The 20962-nt window shown below is 41.6% G+C and overlaps 1 protein-coding gene across 1 annotated transcript in view; it reads right to left on the minus strand.

Annotated features, from left to right (window-relative positions):
• Nucleotides 1-1813: 1813 nt before the first annotated feature.
• Nucleotides 1814-20962, minus strand: part of LOC126470976 (doublesex- and mab-3-related transcription factor A2-like) — a 113408-nt gene continuing 94259 nt past the window's right edge. Inside the window, exon 5 of the mRNA XM_050099022.1 lies at nt 1814-1823. Within this exon, the coding sequence (XP_049954979.1) occupies nt 1814-1823 (10 nt within the window). The remainder of the gene's footprint in view (nt 1824-20962) is intronic.

The raw sequence follows: 20962 nt of genomic DNA on the forward strand, positions 1-20962 counted from the left end.
TCGGCACTACACGTAATGCCATTTCCCAAACCTAAATCTTTCCATCGGACTGCCACAGTATGTAGCGTGATTCGTAACCAGTCATCCACAGTCGTTCTTTATAACATCTAAAGCGTCACTTAACAGTGACTACGGAAATGTGTGACTCATGAGGAGATGCCCGTCAATTGTACCCCATTCCTTTAACTCCCTACGCACATTTTCTGTGCTAGCTGGAATGCTGATAGTGTGGTGTCACCGCCAGACACCACACTTGCTAGGTGGTAGTTTTAAATCGGCCGCGGTCCATTAGTACATGTCGGACCCGCGTGTCGCCACTGTCAGTGATCGCAGACCGAGCGCCACCACAAGGCAGGTCTCGAGATACGGACTATCACTCGTCCCAGTTGTACGGACGACTTTGCTAGCGACTACACGGACGAAGACTCGCTCATTTGCAGAGCAGCTAGTTAGAATAGCCTTCAGCTAAGTCCATGGCTACGACCTAGCAAGGCGCCATTAGCATTATATTGCATTTATCTAGAGAGAGTCTCACTTGTATCATCAAGAACGCTGTATACAAATGATGGGTTAAAGTATTCCAGCAGCTACGTACTTTTCTTTATAGCATTCATTACGTATACTGTTTCAGACCTCACGCCCGCCTGCGGGAGTTAGCGCGTGCATCTTGGCCGCCTCTTTCATTTAGTGTACGTAGTGTTGGCAAGTCTGCCGACACTACAGTTAGCACTATGTAACTCACAAGCGATTCCTTCCGTTGATTTCATGCACTTCTTACAACCACTTCCCACTATGCTCTACAGTCCGTATCCGTCAGTACATGAGGTCTGCCTGGCGCTGGTTTAGCTGTGGTTGTTTCTTCGCGTTTCCCCTTCACAGCCGAGTTGAGCAGCTTCAAAATGGTAGAGACGTCCCTGGTGGATTTGTTACCCAAGTGACATGCAACGACTAGTCCACGTTAGAAGTCACCGAGTTCTGTTTACCTACCCATTTTTCTGTTGCTACTTCTCTAATGACAACACAATGCTCCCCGTCCCCTTTTATACTGGCGGGCGCACCTCTCGTGACATTTAATGGTCTATTCACCATTACGTACGGCTGTCCACATACTTTCGATTAGACAGTATACATTCCAACTTTTTTCTTCGTGGATGGTATCTCATAATATCACTTTCATCGTTCCCTACTGAGCTTAGCGAACTGATGTTGTACTGATTTTGTGACAAGTGTAAACGACGACGTCGTCTTCTGTGCCCTTAAGGTGACAGGCTACAACGCTGCACTTACTGTGTTATATTCCGTCACTTTTTTAATCTTCCACCCAATACTTGTATCGCCACAACCAATTATATTTCTTCGAAAACAAATACTAATAACAGTGATAATCATAGTGGTACATTCGTAGATAGGTATTTTTTTATTTGTCGTTTACTAAGCCTGACCAGTTTAGGGCCAAAAGGCCGGGAATAATACACACACAAAAATATTACATAACTGTCACAGTAATAATAATTTGCGGTATTAATAAAATATAATAATTTTCAATAAAAATAATATTCGTATAATACGGAATAGTGATGAAATGATTATTATTTTTCGATATACTCGTATATCACAGTGAAGACATACCGAGACATATCTGCTTAGAATAACGTATACTGTACGTGTATTGCTTTTGGAACGTCAGTAGAAAGTAGCTGTACCACCTGTTCAAGTAATAGGCCGGATTTTGCTGCTTTCCTGCCTGCTGTGATGCAGACCGCTTCAGTTCGATAGTAATTGCCATTCGACAGTACATAACAGCACAAGAAGCTCATTTGTTCCTGTAAAATTGAAAAAGAGTTTTACTGCGTTTTTCGAAGCACAGCCAATACCAGGGACATCAATGGCGACTGATGAATCATCATATGTGTTTGTAGTATTAGACTAGAAAAAACTGACGAGACTCGAATGCAGGTTGCGATAACGATGCTGCTCGACGGCTGGCGCTCTCATCTGGTATTCAACAGGCAGGCCAATCCATTCGCCGAATATCCACTCGTTCCTTCCCGACCTGCGCTGCTTGATGCGATCACGCATTGTCATCAATAAAGATGAGCTCTGTGCAGAACGCACACCTGAAAAGACACACATGGGGAAGGAGTATTGTGTCACAGTAACTTTGACCGGATGGTCTTCCATGTTCAGAGCTATGGAGTTCATCAATCCCGTGTAATTTTATTTTTTTATTTATTTACACATCAAGTTCCGTAGGACCAAATTGAGGAACAAATCTCCAAGGTCATGGAACGTGTCAGTACATGAAATTAGAACATAAATGTAATAACAGATAAAAATAAAATTTTTATGAACCCAAAAAAGGCAAGTCATAAGTTTCAGTAAATGCAGTCAATAGCATAACATAAGAATGAGCTTAATTTTTCAAGAAACTCCTCAACGGAACAGAAGGAGTGACCCATGAGGAAACTCTTCAGTTTCGGTTTGAAAGCTCGTGGATTACTGATAAGATTTTTTAATTCTTGTGGTAGCCTATTGAAAATGGATGTAGCAGTATACTGCGCACCTTCCTGCACAAGAGTTGAGGAAGTCCGATCCAAATGCAGGTTGGATATCTGCTGAGAATTAACTGAGTGAAACCTGCTTCTTCTTGGGAATAAACTGATATTATTAACAACAAACTACAGTAAAAAAATATATATATATTGGGCGGCCAATGTCAAAATACCCAGACTAGTGAACAGGGGTCGACAAGAGGTTCGCGAACTTATACCGCTTATTGGCCGAACCACCCGTTTCTGAGCCAAAGATATCTTTTTAGAATGGGAAGAGTTACCGCAAAATATAATACCATACGACATAAGTGAATGAAAATAAGCAAAGTAGACTAATTTTCGTGTCGAAGGATCACTTACTTCAGATACTGTTCGAATAGTACAAATGGCAGCATTAAGTCCTTGAACAATATCCTGAACAACGGCTTTCCACGACAGTTTATTATCTATCTGAACACATAGAAATTTGAACTGTTTAGTTTCACTAATCATATGCCCATTATGTGAAATTAAAATGTCGGTTTATTTTGAATTGTATGTTAGAAACTCTAAAAACTGAGTCTTACTGTGATTTAGCGTTAGTTTATTTTCTACAAGCCATGAACTACCGAGCCACTGTTGCACACAACATCCTTTACTACCAAGCTAGTGTCAGTAGCAAACAGAAATATTTTAGAGTTACCTGTAATACTACATGGCATATCATTTATATCAATAATGAACAGCAATTGTCCCAACATTGGTCCCTGGGGCGCCCTCCATTTGACAGTACACTACTCAGACCTTACATCACACCACTTCTCAACACTGTGAATAATGACCTTCTGCTGTCTGTTGGTAAAGTAAGACGTGAACCAATTGTGAGATACTCCCCATATTCCGTAATGGTCCAATTTCTGGAGCAATATTTTGTGATCAACACAATCAAACGCCTTAGTTAAATAAAAAAATATACCTAGCGTTCGAAACATTTTGTTTAACCCATCCAGTACCTTATAGAGAAAAGAGATGTTTCAGTTGTTAAACGACTTCTAAAGTCGAACTGTACATTTGGTAGCAAATTTTGTGATATAAAATGGTCAATTATCCTTGCATACACAGCATTTTCAATAACTTCAGTAAACACTGATGGCATATAAATATATCTAAAATTATCTACATTATCCCTTTCTCCCTTTTTACAGAGCGTATTTGCTACTGAGTACTTCATTCGTTCAGGTAACTAACCATTCCTAAAGGAAAAATTACAAATATGGCTAAATACAGGGCTAACATGTGGATCACGGTACTTTAATATTCTGCTAGACACTCCATCATATCAATGAGAGTCCTTAGTCTTCAGTGATGTAATTATTGACACAATTTCCCCCTCGTCAGTATCACAGAGGAGTATTTCAGAAATCAGTCTCGGAAAGGCATTTTCCAAGAGAGTTATATGATTCCCTGTAGAAACTAAATTTTTATTTAATTCAGAACCAATGCTCAGAAAATCATTGTTAAATACTGTACATATATCTGATTTATCAATAAAGGAAATATTTTAACTACGAACTGACTTCATGTCGTTGGCCATGTGCTGCTGACCAGACACTTCCTTCACAACTGACCGTATGGTTTTAATTTTATCCTGTGAATTAGCTATTCTATTTGCGCACCCCATACTCTTTGCCTTCCTAATAACATTTTTAAGCAATTTACAACACTGTAGCTTGATTGTGACTCCTTCTAACATTTTGATATAATTCCCACTTTGTTCTACATGATATCCTTATCTCATTAGTCAGCATCCCAGGCTGCCTTTTACTGCTAGTAGCCCATTTAGAACTTTGTAATGGAAAGCAACTCTCAAAAAGCATGAGAAATGTGTTAAGGAAAGCATTATATTTGTCATCTGTGTTATCGGCACTATAAACATCCTACCACTCTTGTTCCTTGAAAAGTTTTAAAAAGCTCTCTGTTGTTGTTGGATTAACTTTCCTACATAGCTCGTAATAATATGTGACATTTGTTTGAATACAAAAGCCTTTTAGTGTTAAAATTTGTGCATCATAGTCTGAAAGACCATTCACCCTTTTGCTAAGAGAATTTCCATCTGGTAATGAAGAATGAATAAAACTATTGTCTGTGGCTGAGATACTGTTCCCCTGCACCCTAGTTGGAAAAAACACACTGTAAGTCAAATCATATGAATTTAGGAGATCTACCAACATCTAAGTCAAATCATATGAATTTAGGAGATCTACCAACATCCTTTTCTTGCACAATCACATACAAAATTAATATTGAAGTCATCACATATAACTAATTTCTGGTACTTCTTATAAAGTAAATCAAAAACCCTCTCTAGCTTGAGCAGAAATGCTCTGAAGTCAGAGTTAGGGGACCTATAAACAACCAAAATTAAAGTTTAGTTTTATGAAATTCAACTGCCCCTGCACAACATTCAAATACCTGTTCAGTATAGAGCTGAGATACGTCTATGGACTCAAAGGGAATATTGTTTTTTATGTACGTGGCCACTCCGCCACCCCGCAAGGAACTCCTTGAAAAACAGCCAGCTAATCTGTATCCTGATAAAGGAAGCCTCTGAACTGTCAAATTATTTGAGTCGTGCTCCGATATGCCAGCAATTTCAGAGTCAACATCTATAAGCAATTCACTAAGTTTATCTCTAATACCTCTTATATTTTGATGAAATATGCTTATTCCTTCTCTACTTGGAAACATGACGTCCTCTGAAGGTGATTCTTTAGAGGGACTTCCTCTATGCAGGTACACCTGTCAGCTGACTTCAATCTAAAAAAGGTGCAGCTGTAACACCAACTACTACAGGAATTTTTCCATGAGTGCTTCCACAACCCCCACTACACTGTCACCTATGAGCTTTGCCAGCCTCCCCTTCCCACACCTATTGAGGTGCAGGCCATACCCGATGAAACCCAATCTACTGATAGACTCACTTTGCACCACTGCAATGTGACCCATGCTATCTGCCATCAGTGCCTTCTCCAGCCCCATGTTACCACACCTAACAGCCGCATTAATGTGAGGCCAATCATGACGCTGAAACAGCTGCAAGATATGCACATTATGCCACCAGTTTGAGTAACTATCTTTACCAGGTCACCACCTACATCACATTCCCCGTCCGTATCAAGACTATTCCCTGCTCCACCCACTATCACTACCTGATCCTCCTTCGTAAAATTCTTACATAACTCCCCTATGCTGCAGTCACCTGAACCAACCCTTCTCTACGCTACACAATGATGGTGACCTAGTACCCACTCCCCACAACACTTCCTGCAACTGCTGACCCTCACCTCTACCATGCGAGCGACCTAGCAGCAAAACCTTCTTCTTTCAGTTAGACTTTGCAACTGAGTTAGGCCTCCTAACTGCTGAGGACTGCTGCATGTTTCCTACATCTACAGCTACAAGAGGCTCCTCTCCACTCAACTCTGTTGGTCAAATCTATTGCATATACCCAAAGTACAACTGTCTGAATACCTCCTCCTCCTAGCTGCCTTTTTGCCAACTGCCAGTTCCCATTCCCCAGCATCCTTCACCCTCCTCAATTTATCTAGTTCCTCCTCTGTGTGTTGTAACTGCACCTGAAGGGCACAGATTTATGCTCCTGCTCCTCTATCAACTTATTTCTACTACAGATTCTGCATTCCCAGGAGAGGATCTCACTACAATGTCTACTGGCTTCCCCACTGCATCCCCCCCCCCCCCCAGTGAAAATACTACTCACAAACCTACGACAGAGCCCATACTTCCCACTCATGGTAATATTTTACAGTTACTGAAAAAAACTAAACGTTTACGTTACCTAAGTTCAGTTGCACCAGTAGAACTATTTATAGAACTAACAAGCGGCCTCTAAATTCTCTTTCGACTAAGAAAACAACAAATTTTATTAAGCTGCTGAACCACAATTAATACCAATATCAACAAAACTTCACAAAATGTATTAGCTAAAATGATAAATTCAAGCGGCCACTGGAACACTCAACAAAGTTAAAACAGTGAATGAAAATTTTACTGAAATATTTCACTAGAAATAATAAGAAACGTCACCTGAAAACTAAAGCACGAATTTTCTAAACGACTTCGATGCACAGAAAACTAAAAAACACAGCGAGCGAACGTTTCCAAAAGTTTTTTAAATCTTTATTCCGTCACAAAAAGCACGAAACATCTTTCTAAACTATAAATTTAATGATTGTATAATAGTGTACAAACAACTTTGTCAGTACTTAGCTTTATAACCGCTACAGCTGCAACCGCACGCCGCAAAATATTATGTTTCGCCACACCGTAACACCTGGACTAACAAGACATTCATGTTCGACATTGCTGTTGGGTGCATTAAATGTCTCCATCTCTCACCAGCAGTCCACCTGGCACTATGACTGTGCGCAAGGAAACATACAGTCGTCGAGCAGCTACAGTTCTGTAGTCAATGCTAAGCGACACTTCAGACGATGTAAAGAGCTACGCCAGTGAACAGAGGATGACTGAAAACGAGTGACTTTGACTGATGAACCACGCTGTAACCTGCGGCAATCTTTGGGAAGATCTACGTTTGGCAAATGGCTGGAGAACTTTATTTAGCATCATGTGTAGTGCCAGAAGTGAAGTACGGAGGAGATGGTGTTTAATTAGGGGAGTGTTTTTCGTGGTCAGAATGTGGTCCCCTTATTGCGCGTATAAAAATGCTAAATGTGTAAGAATATGATCATATTTTACAGCATTGTGTACTGCGAATAGTAGAAGACTAGTTCGGAACCGATGACTGTTTGTATCAGCATGACAAGGTATGCTGTCATAAAGCAGCAGCTGTGAGGCAATGGTTTCGGGACAAAAGCTGAACACAATGGAACATCATTGAGATTAGTTAGAACGTCGACTTCGCTCTATAAACCAGCGTCTCCTTCTCCGGTTTCGGCTCTTGAGGAAGAATGGGCTGCCATTCCGTAAAACCTGGAGCATTGCCCTGCAAAATGATGGTCAGGTCCCGCAGAAAGTGTGATCACTTCTGTCTCTAAGCTGGTCGTAGGTTGTGTTCGAAAACTGAAGAGAATAGGGACAGAAGTGATGACACTTTCTACAGGACCTGACCATCATTTTGTAGGACAATGCTCAAGCACGTACAGTGCAAGCTGCTACCAATTTGTGAATGGTAGGCTCCATATGGTTCCCAAGTTGTGCAGCGACCGTAAACCATAAAATTACAAAATAAGCAACAACCAGTCGCAAAATCATGTTTTCTTTATTTACTTTTACAAATCGATTTCAACTGATTAACAACCATCATCGGTGCTTTCAACATATATGGTCCCTGAGTAGTAACCAAGGGACCATATACGTTGAAAGCACCGATGATGGCTGTTAATCAGTTGAAATCGATTTGCAAATGAAAATAAAGAAAACATGATTTTGCGACTAGTTGCTGCTTATTTGGTAATTTTAATGTTACTGATTTGTTTTAATGATGGGGCTGCTAAATGCTATACCACCTACTGCACTCCCATGACTTAAGCCCTCGTCAGTTAAACTCGATTTCTAAACTGAAGGTAACACTTCACGTCATTCGCTTCAGAACTGCTACAAATTCGTCGGGCAATTGACCGCGCCGCTCGAACTGTCAACACAACTGGCAGTGCTAAGAGTATCCTACGACTTAGCCCGCCCGGTTAGCCGTACGGTCTAACGCACGGCTTTCCGGATTGGGAAGGAGCGCCTGGTCCCAGGCACGAATCCGCCCGGAGGACTTGTGTCGAGGTCCGGTGAGCCGGCCAGTCTGTGGATGGTTTTTAGGCGGTTTTCCATCTGCCTCGGCGAATGCGGGCTGGTTCCCCTTATTCCACCTCAGCTACACTATGTCGGCGATTGCTGCGCAAACAAGTTCTCCACGTACGCGTACACCATAATTACTCTACCACGCAAACATAGGGGTTACACTCGTCAGGTGTGAGACGTTCCCTGGGGTGGGGGTGGGGGTGGGGGGTGGGGGGGGGGGGGGTCCACCGGAGGCCGAACCGCACAATAACCCTGAAAGAGTGGTTCGGTGTGCGGCGGTGGAGGGGTGTAGTGGACAGCGGTAGTCGTCATGGGGTTGTGGACCACTGCGGCTGCGGCGGGGACGGAGCCTCTCCGTCGTTTCTAGTCCCCCAGTTAACATACAATACAATACAATACAATCCTGCGACTTCCACATCGCTGGGAACGGATTATACACAATGCTGGTGACTACTTTGAAGGTCAGTAAAACTTTGAAACACGTATCTATTTTGTACGAGCTGTAAATAAATAGTTGCCACTATTAAAGTTCCAACCCTCGTATAAAAATACAGGGACCTGTCAGCTTCCTCTCCGTAATGACACTCACTAAAATTATTACCAGCCGCGTGGCAGGAACACTAATCACACTAAGTAAAACTACTAGTTGTAAATGTGGGCATAACACAGTGAATCATTTGCATGTCGTAAACTTTACGTAATCATAAAATTTTTGGAAACTATTTAAATCGGTTTCAAAAAAATATCTGTTAATGACCCTAATGAATTAAGGCAATTAATCAAACTACTTTTGTTTACGCTAGGGATAAAGCTATCTTTGAACTTCATTAGCATAGCGAGAAACTTAAAGTTCAAAGAGAAGTCAATAAAGGAAATTCGGAAATTTCTAACATCAAAACTGTTGTCAGCAGTCCTAAAGGAAATTTTCAGATCCTTGAACTGGAGACGAAGATCTAGTATGTGCTAATCGAACACATCGAAATCCTCTGTGTTTTACTGATGGTACTGTGCTGTTGTGCAGACTAACTTCAGCAAGCGCAAATTCTTAAGTAGGCTTGATAATAATTTATAATATACAGGCGCCGTATAAGCCAAAACGTTACAACCTCCTGTTTTACCGCATGTTGGTCCATCTGTGGAACGCAGTACAGCAGTGACTGTGCGTGGCATTGCTCGACATCTCCTTGGTAGTTTTCCAGAGTTTAGTGGCACCAGATATCTACGCAAAGATCACACAGTTTCCGTAAACTTCGGGCCGATGGTCAGTGGGTGCGGAGATTGCGTCCGATAGCGTTCCAGATGTTATCCATTGCGTTCATGTTAGTCGGATTTGGTGGCAAAGACATCGACATGTGTATAGTACTATGCTCCTCAATCCACTGCAGCATGATTCTGGCCTAGCGGCACGCCAGGTTATTCTGCTGGATGATGCCAACGCCGTCAGGGAAGATATTCAGAGTGAAAGGACGCAGGTGGTCCGCAGCTACTGCAGGTCCTATGCAAGCCTAGTTAACTGTCTCGCATAGCACAACACTGGAGCCATCTGTCGTGATGTAGCTGCGGTGTACGAGAAGGTGTTGAAGATGAGTGACTGTACGATGATACAAGATGAGTTACACAAAAGTTCTAGTTGGTGTGAGAAAAGGCAGCTGGCTCTAAATGTAAAAAAAAAAACGTAAGCAAAGGAGGATGAGTAGGAAAAACAAACCCCTAATTTTCAGATACAGAATTAGTAGTGTCCTGCATGATACAGTGAAGTCGTTTAAATATATGGGTGTAGTACTGCAAAGTGATATGAAATGGAAGGAGAATGTGAGGACTGGGTTAGAGAAGGCGAATGGTCGACTTCGTTTTATTAGGAGAATTTGAGGAAAGTATCGTTCATCTGTAAAGGAGACCGCATGTAGGACGCTAGTGTGACCTGTTGTTGAGTACTGCTCGAGTGTTTGGGATCCACACCAGGTTGGATTAAAGAACGGCATCGAAACAATTCAGGTGCGGGTAGCTAGACTTGTTATCGATAGGTTCGAATAACACGCAGGTGTTATGGACATATTTGAGAGGTGGTACGCCATTCTCTCACTTTAACAATACTGTGAGTAAGATTAATATTAATATTTTAGGTTATGATCTCGGTGTTCCCCAGTACTACATTTGGTATGTGTGGTTAATGACTTTTTACAAGAGGAAACTGTGGGCAAAATGTTCATGTAACTGCATGCTTACCCTGTAGAAAACTTGTACCTTAGAGGCCGTAGTGAAGGCGACGGGCCGGCCGTTGTGGCCGAGCGGTTCTAGGCGCTTCAGTCCGGAACCGCGCTGCTGCTACGATCGCAGGTCCGAATCCTGCCTCGGGCATGGATGTGTGTGATGTCCTTCGGTTTGTTAGGTTTAAGCAGTTCTAAGTCTATGGGACTGATGACCTCAGATGTTAAGTCCCATAGTGCTCAGAGCCATTTGAACCATTTTGAAGGCGACGGAGAAAAGGGAGGAAGATGGATTGCGGGCCATACATGTCGCGTCCAGCGACCTGGCTGCGCCTGTGATTCTGGGGAGCAGCGCTCTATGGATTGTATCTGCAGGGGGAGTTCGGGCCGTGGCACTTCCCTCTTCCCACTTAGGGTCAGAGTAGGTGGGTGCCGGTTCGCAAAACATTTTACCTCGGCCAGCGACAGACCGTCGCGAAGCTGGCCAGTTGGCTAATAGTGGGTGGAGGAAGCCATTTAAGAGAGACTGTTGTCTAGGTAGACTTTTTTGCCGAATCATGGCCATCCTTACCGTGAAAATAACGCTTCCCTAATCTAAAATCCTCTTTCTCCAGATGAGAGATTTTGAGTAGCTGATTGGCTCCTCTCAGGATATGGAAAGCAGTGGTTTGCTCTCTCAGCATGGGAACGCGCCGGTGCTGTGTCTGAATAGTTCGATTGGTTTGTACGACGTAGAGGTTTTTTTTTTTATTTTTACTAATTCGGCTCCCATACGAAGGCTAGATGGACTAGATGCAAAGTGATTGTGATTCTTTGTGGCGTTCGTCTTGTGGTCCTCCCCTCGTGGAGAACTTAGGTCTTTCCATAGTGGGTGATACTTGTGGTCTGCAACGTGCAATTTGTGGTGGACTACGAGTCTATAGCAGTTTCCAACTGCGCCGACAGTGGAACTCCATATCATCTCGGACATATCGTTTGTCATGAGGGTGAACATATTCGTCCTGAGTCGGCCGTCTGACGTTTAACAATTCCAGCACTGTCGTGCCTGTGAATCAAATTCGTTTGGCCAGACCAGCGAGCGGGAACACCTCACAATGAAATCTGCCGGGATTTCAGGGTTCTGATAGGGAAGTTTCATGTGTTCTAATAATCAGAACACCAGCCCGCATAGTTTGCTACATCTGGAGATGGTGGCGAAGCCATTACACAAGTAAATCAGGGCAGTATAGTTAAGAACGCAGTGTTGCCTCGTCGCCAATGTTGTGGTTGGCAGGAGAGCCAACACCGGGTTACTAGAGGAGGCCGAAAGGCACGCGTTTTAGCTCACGCAGGCTGGCGTGAGGTCTGGAACAGGACAAGGAAATTAGAATTTAGAAAAACGGACGTAGCTGGTGGAATACTTAATTGTAATCCGTTAATGAAGAACGTCGGTCTTGACGGTATATGATTCACAATATCAATAGTAACTGATAATGGCGCCTTGCTAGGTCGTAGCAAATGACGTAGCTGAAGGCTATGCTAAACTATCGTCTCGGTAAATGAGAGCGTATTCTGTCAGTGAACCATCGCTAGCAAAGTCGGTTGTACAACTGGGGCGAGTGCTAGGAAGTCTGTCTAGACCTGCCGTGTGGCGGCGATCGGTCTGCAATCACTGATAGTGGCGACACGCGGGTCCGGCGTATACTAACGGACCGCGGCCGATTTAAAGGCTACCACCTAACAAGTGTGGTGTCTGGCGGTGACACCACAGGTTTCATATGCATTTTAATCAACTGCTGTCGAGTTTGCAGTATTAAAATAAACCTCTGCAGCTTTCAATTGCTTGCTTATACGTTTCTCTGTAATATCTAATTGTGTGATGTATGTTGCACATTAGATGTGTTGAGAAAAGATGAATTTTAGGAGCATTACACATGAAAGTCACTGAAGTCAAGCCTTGTTGTTTGCACAGCACTATCGTCATGCCATCAGGAGAGCAAGCAATACTTGTTAGTCATTTCATCGCAATAGTATTTATGCAGGCAGATTACAAGCTTGGGCTGGGCATTTAACGTGCGTGGCCTCTGAGATGACTGGAGCAAAAATAGTTCTGCCCTAGAGTGGAGTGGGATGATTAATGTATTAGGCTGGTGCATAAGTCCGTAGCATTTTTGTTTTGTTGTGCAACTTGGTATTCGGGTTGCTATGGGTTTATTTGTCGGTTGTCAATTTTTATTTGTAGTTCACTGTTGCTATTTGATTTTACATATTGTCGTTTTGGAGATAGTGAGTGGAGCTGTGGGCCCTAGAAAATGGAGTGCCAAGTGGAGAAATTGGAACATTTCCGATACATTCTTCTGTTTGAGTTCAATATAGAGGTGACAGCAGAGGAGGCAGCCAGAAACATTTGCACCGTGTGTGGGGACAATGCCATTATACAGAGCACTGCAAGAAAATGGAGATGGAAGTCCGATGGTGCCAGGTCTGAACTGTATGGTGGATGAGGCAATGATGTTCCACCCAATTTGGCGATGTGTTTCCGGGTTCTCAGACTTGTGTGTGGGCGTGCATTATCGTGTTGGAGCAAGATTTCTTCTTGATTCTTGTCCGATCGAACAAGTCGGAAACGATTTTTGAGTTTATTCAGAGCCTTCACGTATGCCTCTGAATTGAAGGTTGACCCTCCTGGCATCACATCCACGAGAATGACACCATCACAATCCCCGAAGACTGTCACCATGACTTTTCCAGTAGAGGGTGCTGTCTTCAATCTGCTCTTTTTGGGTGAATGAGGATGATGCCACTCCATGGACTGTTTTTTTTGTTTCCGGTGCAAAGTGGTGCAGCCAGCTTTCGCCCCCCCCCGTAGCGATCCGTGACAGAAAGGCCTCTCCGTCGGTCTCAAAACGCTCCAACAGTTCAGATGAAATAGCCTTTCTTTAAATCTTGTGGTCCCCTGTGAACACTCGTGGAACCCATCGTGAGCACCTCTTTGAATATCCGAGAGTCTCGATCAGTGCAAACGCGCTTCCAATGCTGACCGACAAGTGTAGAGCCAAGTGTCGAGTTGTGATGCGCCGGTCGGCACGAATAATGGCATCCGCACGATTCAGCATGTCTGGTGCAGTGGCTGTGACAGGACGTCCCGAGCGTGGCTGATTGTGAAGCTCTGTTTCTGCATTTACTGAGGTTGTAACTTCTTTTACCCATCACCCAACTGCATTCCTATCAACTGCAGAATCGCGATACACTACACCCAACCGTTTATGGGTACTCACCACGGTTTCTTTTCCTGAACACAACAATTCAATAACAACACGCTGCTTGTAACGTGAGTCGTATGTGGACGCCATTTTGACGCTGTACTACGGCTCTGCAATCTGCCAGAGCGGTCCGAAACTTCACCGGTGCACAGAACAAACATCTAATGTGAAGCACAACAAGGACGATTGTCTATATATATTAATGGCTTTTTTTTTAAAATGTGGGGCATTACTTACTGAAAGACCCTCGTAATTTATGATTTATTGATTCTAATATGTTGAAATAAATATAACCTATCATTAAACACTCAAACTTTCCGGTGGATTAAAACTATGTAACGCACTGGGAACTTAAGCCACAAGCTTGTCAATTGTAGCTGACTAGGGTATCCAGGCGCTATTCACTGCCCGCCTGAGAGAACGATTTCCGCCAGTACGTCTCTCCCACTTTCCAAACTTCTCAGAATTTCTGCTTTATACCTTCTTGGACTCGCACCCCTGGAAGAAATTGTTTAGCCACAGCCTATAGGATTATTTCCAGAATGAGTTTTACGTTGCATGGGAGTGTGTGTTCTTCTTAGGATGACGTGCTCAAAACTAAACTATCTGCCACTGACAGAAAAAAAGTTGTTAAAACTGTCTGCAATTCTGGGGCTATCTTTCATCAGTCCACTATTTACCTTGCACTAATTTCTTCATTTTCATGATTCGTTTTTCCCGGTTCCTTTACTAGATTCCATATATTTCTTATTTTGTTACTAGTGGATCTTATCTTTTTTATTTTTTTTTTTTTAGTTTATACATTTTGATGCTCTAATGACGTTACTTGGAGTTTTACAGCACAGTTTTTAACGTGATGTACTTATGTGTTCAAGCGCGTTCCTTGGTGTTAAGTACAGCCTTCTCTTACTCTTACATGATATTTTTATTCCATTCCCAGGATTTAAGTGCATTCAATCAGTACGCACAGGTTAATTCTTAGGAGAACAGTTTGCAAAGTACCTTTTGACTATGTTATTAAATACGTTACATTAGTCAATAACACCAGAGGTGTTGTGTACACCTTTACTGTCTGTGTTTCACAATTATTTCTAGAATTTCCGAATTTCTTTTTCATTTTTTACCCCTTTAGTTCTTTTTATTGGTGTCTTGCACTTTGATATTAAATGTCAACAGCTGGCTTTCAAGGTCTAAGAGACCATTAACAAAGTAAACTACAAAATGACTTTGCAGTCTCGATGCTCCCTTAAAACGATGTCATAGTAGGGTTGATTGTTAGCAAAACTTTTGTTGCAGATTTTATGAGGAGCATTAGGTTATACGAAATGGCAAGAGATACAAATGTTGATCTCTAAGAGGTACACTTTAAAAAATTAAATTAAAACTCAACTTTTTATATTACCTCATTCTTCTGGTAAGTTAAGAATTTTAATAACGTATCTAGTTGTTTCATAAATAATTGCGACAGTTACTATGTTATTAAATACGTTACATTAGTCAATAACACCAGAGGTGTTGTGTACACCTTTACTGTCTATGTTTCACAATTATTTCTCGAATTTCCGAATTTCTTTTTCATTTTTTACCCCATAGTAACTGCGACATAGAGCCTTGTATACCAGCTTCAAAATTCCGATCACTGCAAAATCTATGGATATCAGTTTTTTTATATATTTATATCCTTTCTTTAAGTAAGTGAGAATTTGTTCTTCATGTATACCTTACCTGTACTTTTTGAATACTTAATTACATCCTTCCATTTTAAGCATTTCTATATCAGTGGACAATTGATGTACAGAAAAACATATTACATCTACATGTTTTCCAGAGTGCAGTTCATGTAAACAAATGAAAAGTTCTTAGATTTTTTTAACCCGCCAATATTTTGATGCAACAGATTTACTTTTATCTCCTTTTTGTCTTCATATGCTTCAGTTATATTTACTTATTTTAGCACCAAGAACCAAAAATCTGAGAATATCCTTGTAATTTTTCCTCCTATCTACGTAATTCTGTAGCTCTCAATTCGTTCGAGCAGTCAGTCATTCATGATAGGAAACACGGTCATAGCTCAGTCACTCAAAATGATTCTGAAATTTTACTTGTTAGAATGAAACCAAGCGATGATTCTTCTTCTCTGCAGGCTCGTGCTTTGCGGCAGTCTGCTAATCTGTACAAATAAAATGCCTCGTAATTTTGGGAGCGTTGTATAATCAGTCGGGAAACCTCATATCAAGCGGATATTTGGCTTTGATGAAGTTTAACCTTCCGAAGAAGTAATGGAGCTCTTGGATTATTAAATGCAGGTTCGTATCCAGTCTTTCGGAAGTTCCCTTCTGATTAACAACTACGCAATATATCGATAAATATCATTAATTCTCAAATTTCAGATACACACCTTTTATTTGAAGGAGCAATCTATATATATTTCCTTTTTAATCGTACAGTTCGTATCAGTTATCTACTGTGATAAATCTCAATAATCAGATTACAGTTCTTCCAAACCAAGCTCAGGTTAATCGGCACGAAGACAATCTCGGAAGCTCCCTTTCTTTTTTCTAACAACCACCAGAGAGACTACTACAAAGAATACTTATGCGCTCATGGCATAGCTATTGTATGAGCTACTTTTCGCATGGATTCTGCGAGTATGAAGATAGACAATTAGTAAACGTCATTCAAGGGTAGAATTGCATCTGAATAATTCATCGAATATAAAGAGATATTACATCCTAATAAAGGTGCTGTCCTCACACCAGTGACTACAGGATATTCGCATAACTAACAGTAACACCTCCTTAAAAGTTTTCCTTTCAGGCCACCGAATTTACTTCTCCTTTCAAAATTGTGTTATTTCATAATAACGTAACTTTTGCTAACAGACGTATGGAAGAGAGAGAAAAGATAAAAGTGGTATATCTATGTCTGCTATGGATCACTTTTATCTTTCTCCATCAGGCTGGTTGCATGCAGGACAGGAGTAGTCTACATGCTAGGACAATGACTTCATCAAAACTGCAGACGACGACAAATTTAAAAATTAAAGATAGCTGATGGTAGAAAATTTAAAAATTAAAGCTGTCAGATGTGTAACAAATTTAGAAATTGAAGTTGTCATATGGCCGTAAACTTGAAAATTAAAGATAGTGGATGACGAAGTATATCTTTCAGCCACAGTGCAAGATGGCACTTGATGGAAAATTTTTACAACCAGTCACAGTGCAGTATTCTTTTTCTTTTTAGCCATAGACCGCCATGTTCCAAGATATCCACAGTGCTACTTATCAAATGCACACGTACACACACACACACACACACACACACACACACACACACGATGTCTTTTTTTTATTTATTTTTACGTCATGTTCAGAATTTTTGACAGAAGTTCAACAAGCTTCTTCAGATGCCATGTTGAAACATGTTTGCATATTAATAAAAAATTTTTCGTTATCAAGCATACAGACTCACAGACATGCGCATATTAATCCAATAGATAATGTAAAGGGCATAACTTGTAGTATTTCATAGTGATTTACATTCAGCATACTCAGAAGTATCCAAACGCTCTGATTTGTTTTGTTTTGCACCATGTTCAAAAGAATTTATCCAAAAACCTATGTTGCAGAAATTTTGGCTGTACTCAAAAGTAACCAGACACCCTTATTTTTTTCCTTTGTGTCATATTCGAAATTATTGTATTAATCCAACAAAAAAGGTAAAGGGCATAAGTCTTAGAATTTTTGTCCTGGCTCAAAAGTATCTGAACAAACTGCACTATTTTTCGCCATATTTATTAAAAAATTACCTAAAGGATGTAACTTTCAGTATGTTTGGTTGAGCTCAAAGGTATCCAAGAGCTCTGTACTTCTTGCTCAATAATCAGAAGCATTTATTCACAAAAAAAAAAAAATTACTGGAAGATTTAACGTCCAGACTTTTTTTTTATTATGGTCAACAATATATAAATACACTAAATATTTTCGCATTCGGGAGGACGACGGTTCAATCCCGCGTCCGGCCATCCTGATTTAGGTTTACCGTGATTTCCCTAAATCGCTCCAGGCAAATGCCGGGATGGTTCCTTTCAAAGGGCACGGCCGACTTCCTTCCCCGTCCTTCCCTAATCCGATGAGACCGATGACCTCGCTGTCTGGTCTCCTTCCCCAAAACAACCAACCAACCACTAAAGTTTTATTCGACCTTACACTTGTCTAAAAATTGTGTATACGGTGTAACTCGCAGTTTTCAAACTACTTTACAGGATGCTGAAAAAAATCCGAGTGTTCTGAATTTTTGCGGCATATTAGAAGCATTTGTTCAGAAACTACATTCAGCAGCAACTGCGTCAGTGGAAAATTCGATTTCCTTGGCATAGGCACAAAGAATCCTCAAATTAACTATTTTCCGCATCCAAATTGTTTTATGTTGCTTGTCAAGTGTCACGCAAGCAGGCATAGCCGAGAGTAAACTCGCTGAATGTAGTTTTTGCTTCTTTTGACAAGTCTTGTCTCGATGTAATATACAACCGAGACACTATGACACACATGCCAAATAGAAATCGGTAAGACTGAACTAAATGACTGGGTATTTTGTTTGCTCCGACACTGAGAATGTTGAATGTTTATGGAAAAAGTTCAAGGCAATCGCAAAATGCGCTTTAGACAGGTACGTGCCGAGTAAAACTGTGAGGGACGGGAAAAACCCACCGTGGTACAACAACAAAGTTAGGAAACTACTGCGAAAGCAAAGAGAGCTTCACCCCAAGTTTAAACGCAGCCAAAACCTCTCAGACAAACAGAAGCTAAACGATGTCATAGTTAGCGTAAGGAGGGCTATGCGTGAAGCGTTCAGTGAATTCGAAAGTAAAATTCTATGTACCGACTTGACAGAAAATCCTAGGAAGTTCTGGTCTTACGTTAAATCAGTAAGTGGCTCGAAACAGCATATCCAGACACTCCGGGATGATGAAGGCATTGAAACAGAGGATGACACGCGTAAAGCTGAAATACTAAACACGTTTTTCCAAAGCTGTTTCACAGAGGAAGACCGCACTGCAGTTCCTTCTCTAAATCCTCTCACAAACGAAAAAATGGCTGACACCGAAATAAGTGTCCAAGGAATAGAAAAGCAACGGAAATCACTCAACAGAGGAAAGTCCACTGGACCTGACGGGATACCAATTCGATTCTACACAAAGTACGCGAAAGAACTTGCCCCCCTTCTAACAGCCGTGTACCGCAAGTCTCTAGAGGAACGGAAGGCTCCAAATGATTGGAAAAGAGCACAGGTAGTCCCAGTCTTCAAGAAGGGTCGTCGAGCAGATGCGCAAAACTATAGACCTATATCTCTGATGTCGATCTGTTGTAGAATTTTAGAACATGTTTTGTGCTCGCGTATCATGTCGTTTTTGGAAACCCAGAATCTACTCTGTAGGAATCAACATGGATTCCGGAAACAGCGATCGTGTGAGACCCAACTCGCTTTATTTGTTCATGAGACCCAGTAAATATTAGATACAGGCTCCCAGGTAGATGCTATTTCTCTTGACTTCCGGAAGGCGTTCGATACAGTTCCGCACTGTCGCCTGATAAACAAAGTAAGAGCCTACGGAATATCAGACCAGATGTGTGGCTGGATTGAAGAGCTTTTAGCAAACAGAACACAGCATGTTGTTATCAATGGAGAGACGTCTACAGACGTTAAAGTAACCTCTGGCATGCCACAGGGGAGTGTTATGGGACCATTGCTTTTCACAATATATATAAATGACCTAGTAGATAGTGACGGAAGTTCCATGCGGCTTTTCGCGGATGCTGCTGTAGTATACAGAGAAGTTGCAGCATTAGAAAATTGTAGCGAAATGCAGGAAGATCTGCAGCGGATAGGCACTTGGTGCAGGGAGTGGCAACTGACCCTTAACATAGACAAATGTAATGTATTGCGAATACATAGAAAGAAGGATCCTTTATTGTATGATTATATGATAGCGGAACAAACACTGGTAGCAGATATTTCTGTAAAATATCTGGGAGTATGCGTGCGGAACGATTTGAAGTGGAATGATCATATAAAATTAATTGTTGGTAAGACGGGTACCAGGTTGAGATTCATTGGGAGAGTCCTTAGAAAATGTAGTCCATCAACAAAGGAGGTGGCTTACAAAACACTCGTTCGACCTATACTTGAGTATTGCTCATCAATGTGGGATCCGTACCAGATCGGGTTGACGGAAGAGATAGAGAAGATCCAAAGAAGAGCGGCGCGTTTCGTCACAGGGTTATTTGGTAAGCGTGATAGCGTTACGGAGATGTTTAACAAACTCAAGTGGCAGACTCTGCAAGAGAGGCGCTTTGCATCGCGGTGTAGCTTGCTTTCCAGGTTTCGAGAGGGTGCGTTTCCGGATGAGGTATCGAATATATTGCTTCCCCCTACTTATACCTCCCGAGGAGATCACGAATGTAAAATTAGAGAGATTAGAGCGCGCACGGAGGCTTTCAGACAGTCGTTCTTCCCGCGAACCATACGCGACTGGAACAGGAAAGGGAGGTAATGACAGTGGCACGTAAAGTGCCCTCCGCCACACACCGTTGGGTGGCTTGCGGAGTATAAATGTAGATGTGGATGTAGATGTAGAAGTTTTTGTTACTGACATCCAACTGGTATAATACGATATGCATATTACAATGCAAAACACACATCAGCACTACTGAACATATAATTTACAGCTTAAAGTGCACTTGTCGAGGAGAGTAAACAGTGCTATTCCCACGTCAAATACTCGTCTCTAAAACTAAAAAGACGGTCAAACGTTATAGTGACCCAAAAATTTATTATTATTCACTTCTATGATGTCTGTCAAGTATCAGAACGTTATTTTCCATGTCTGAGATATCTGCAACAATACTTCAGCAACACAAAAAATGCAATGTTTACTTCAATTTTCACAATGTTAATTTACACACACACATACACAACACACACACACACATACACACACACACACACACACACACACACACACACACACACACACACACACACACATGCACACACACGCGCACAGGTGCACACGCACACACACATACACATGTCAAGTTGGTGTCTAACACATGTTTGTGAAGTATAAAGTATAACTGCTCCAATGATTTTT

This window comes from Schistocerca serialis, chromosome 3 (assembly GCF_023864345.2).
Source record: "Schistocerca serialis cubense isolate TAMUIC-IGC-003099 chromosome 3, iqSchSeri2.2, whole genome shotgun sequence".
Lineage (NCBI taxonomy): Eukaryota > Metazoa > Arthropoda > Insecta > Orthoptera > Acrididae > Schistocerca > Schistocerca serialis.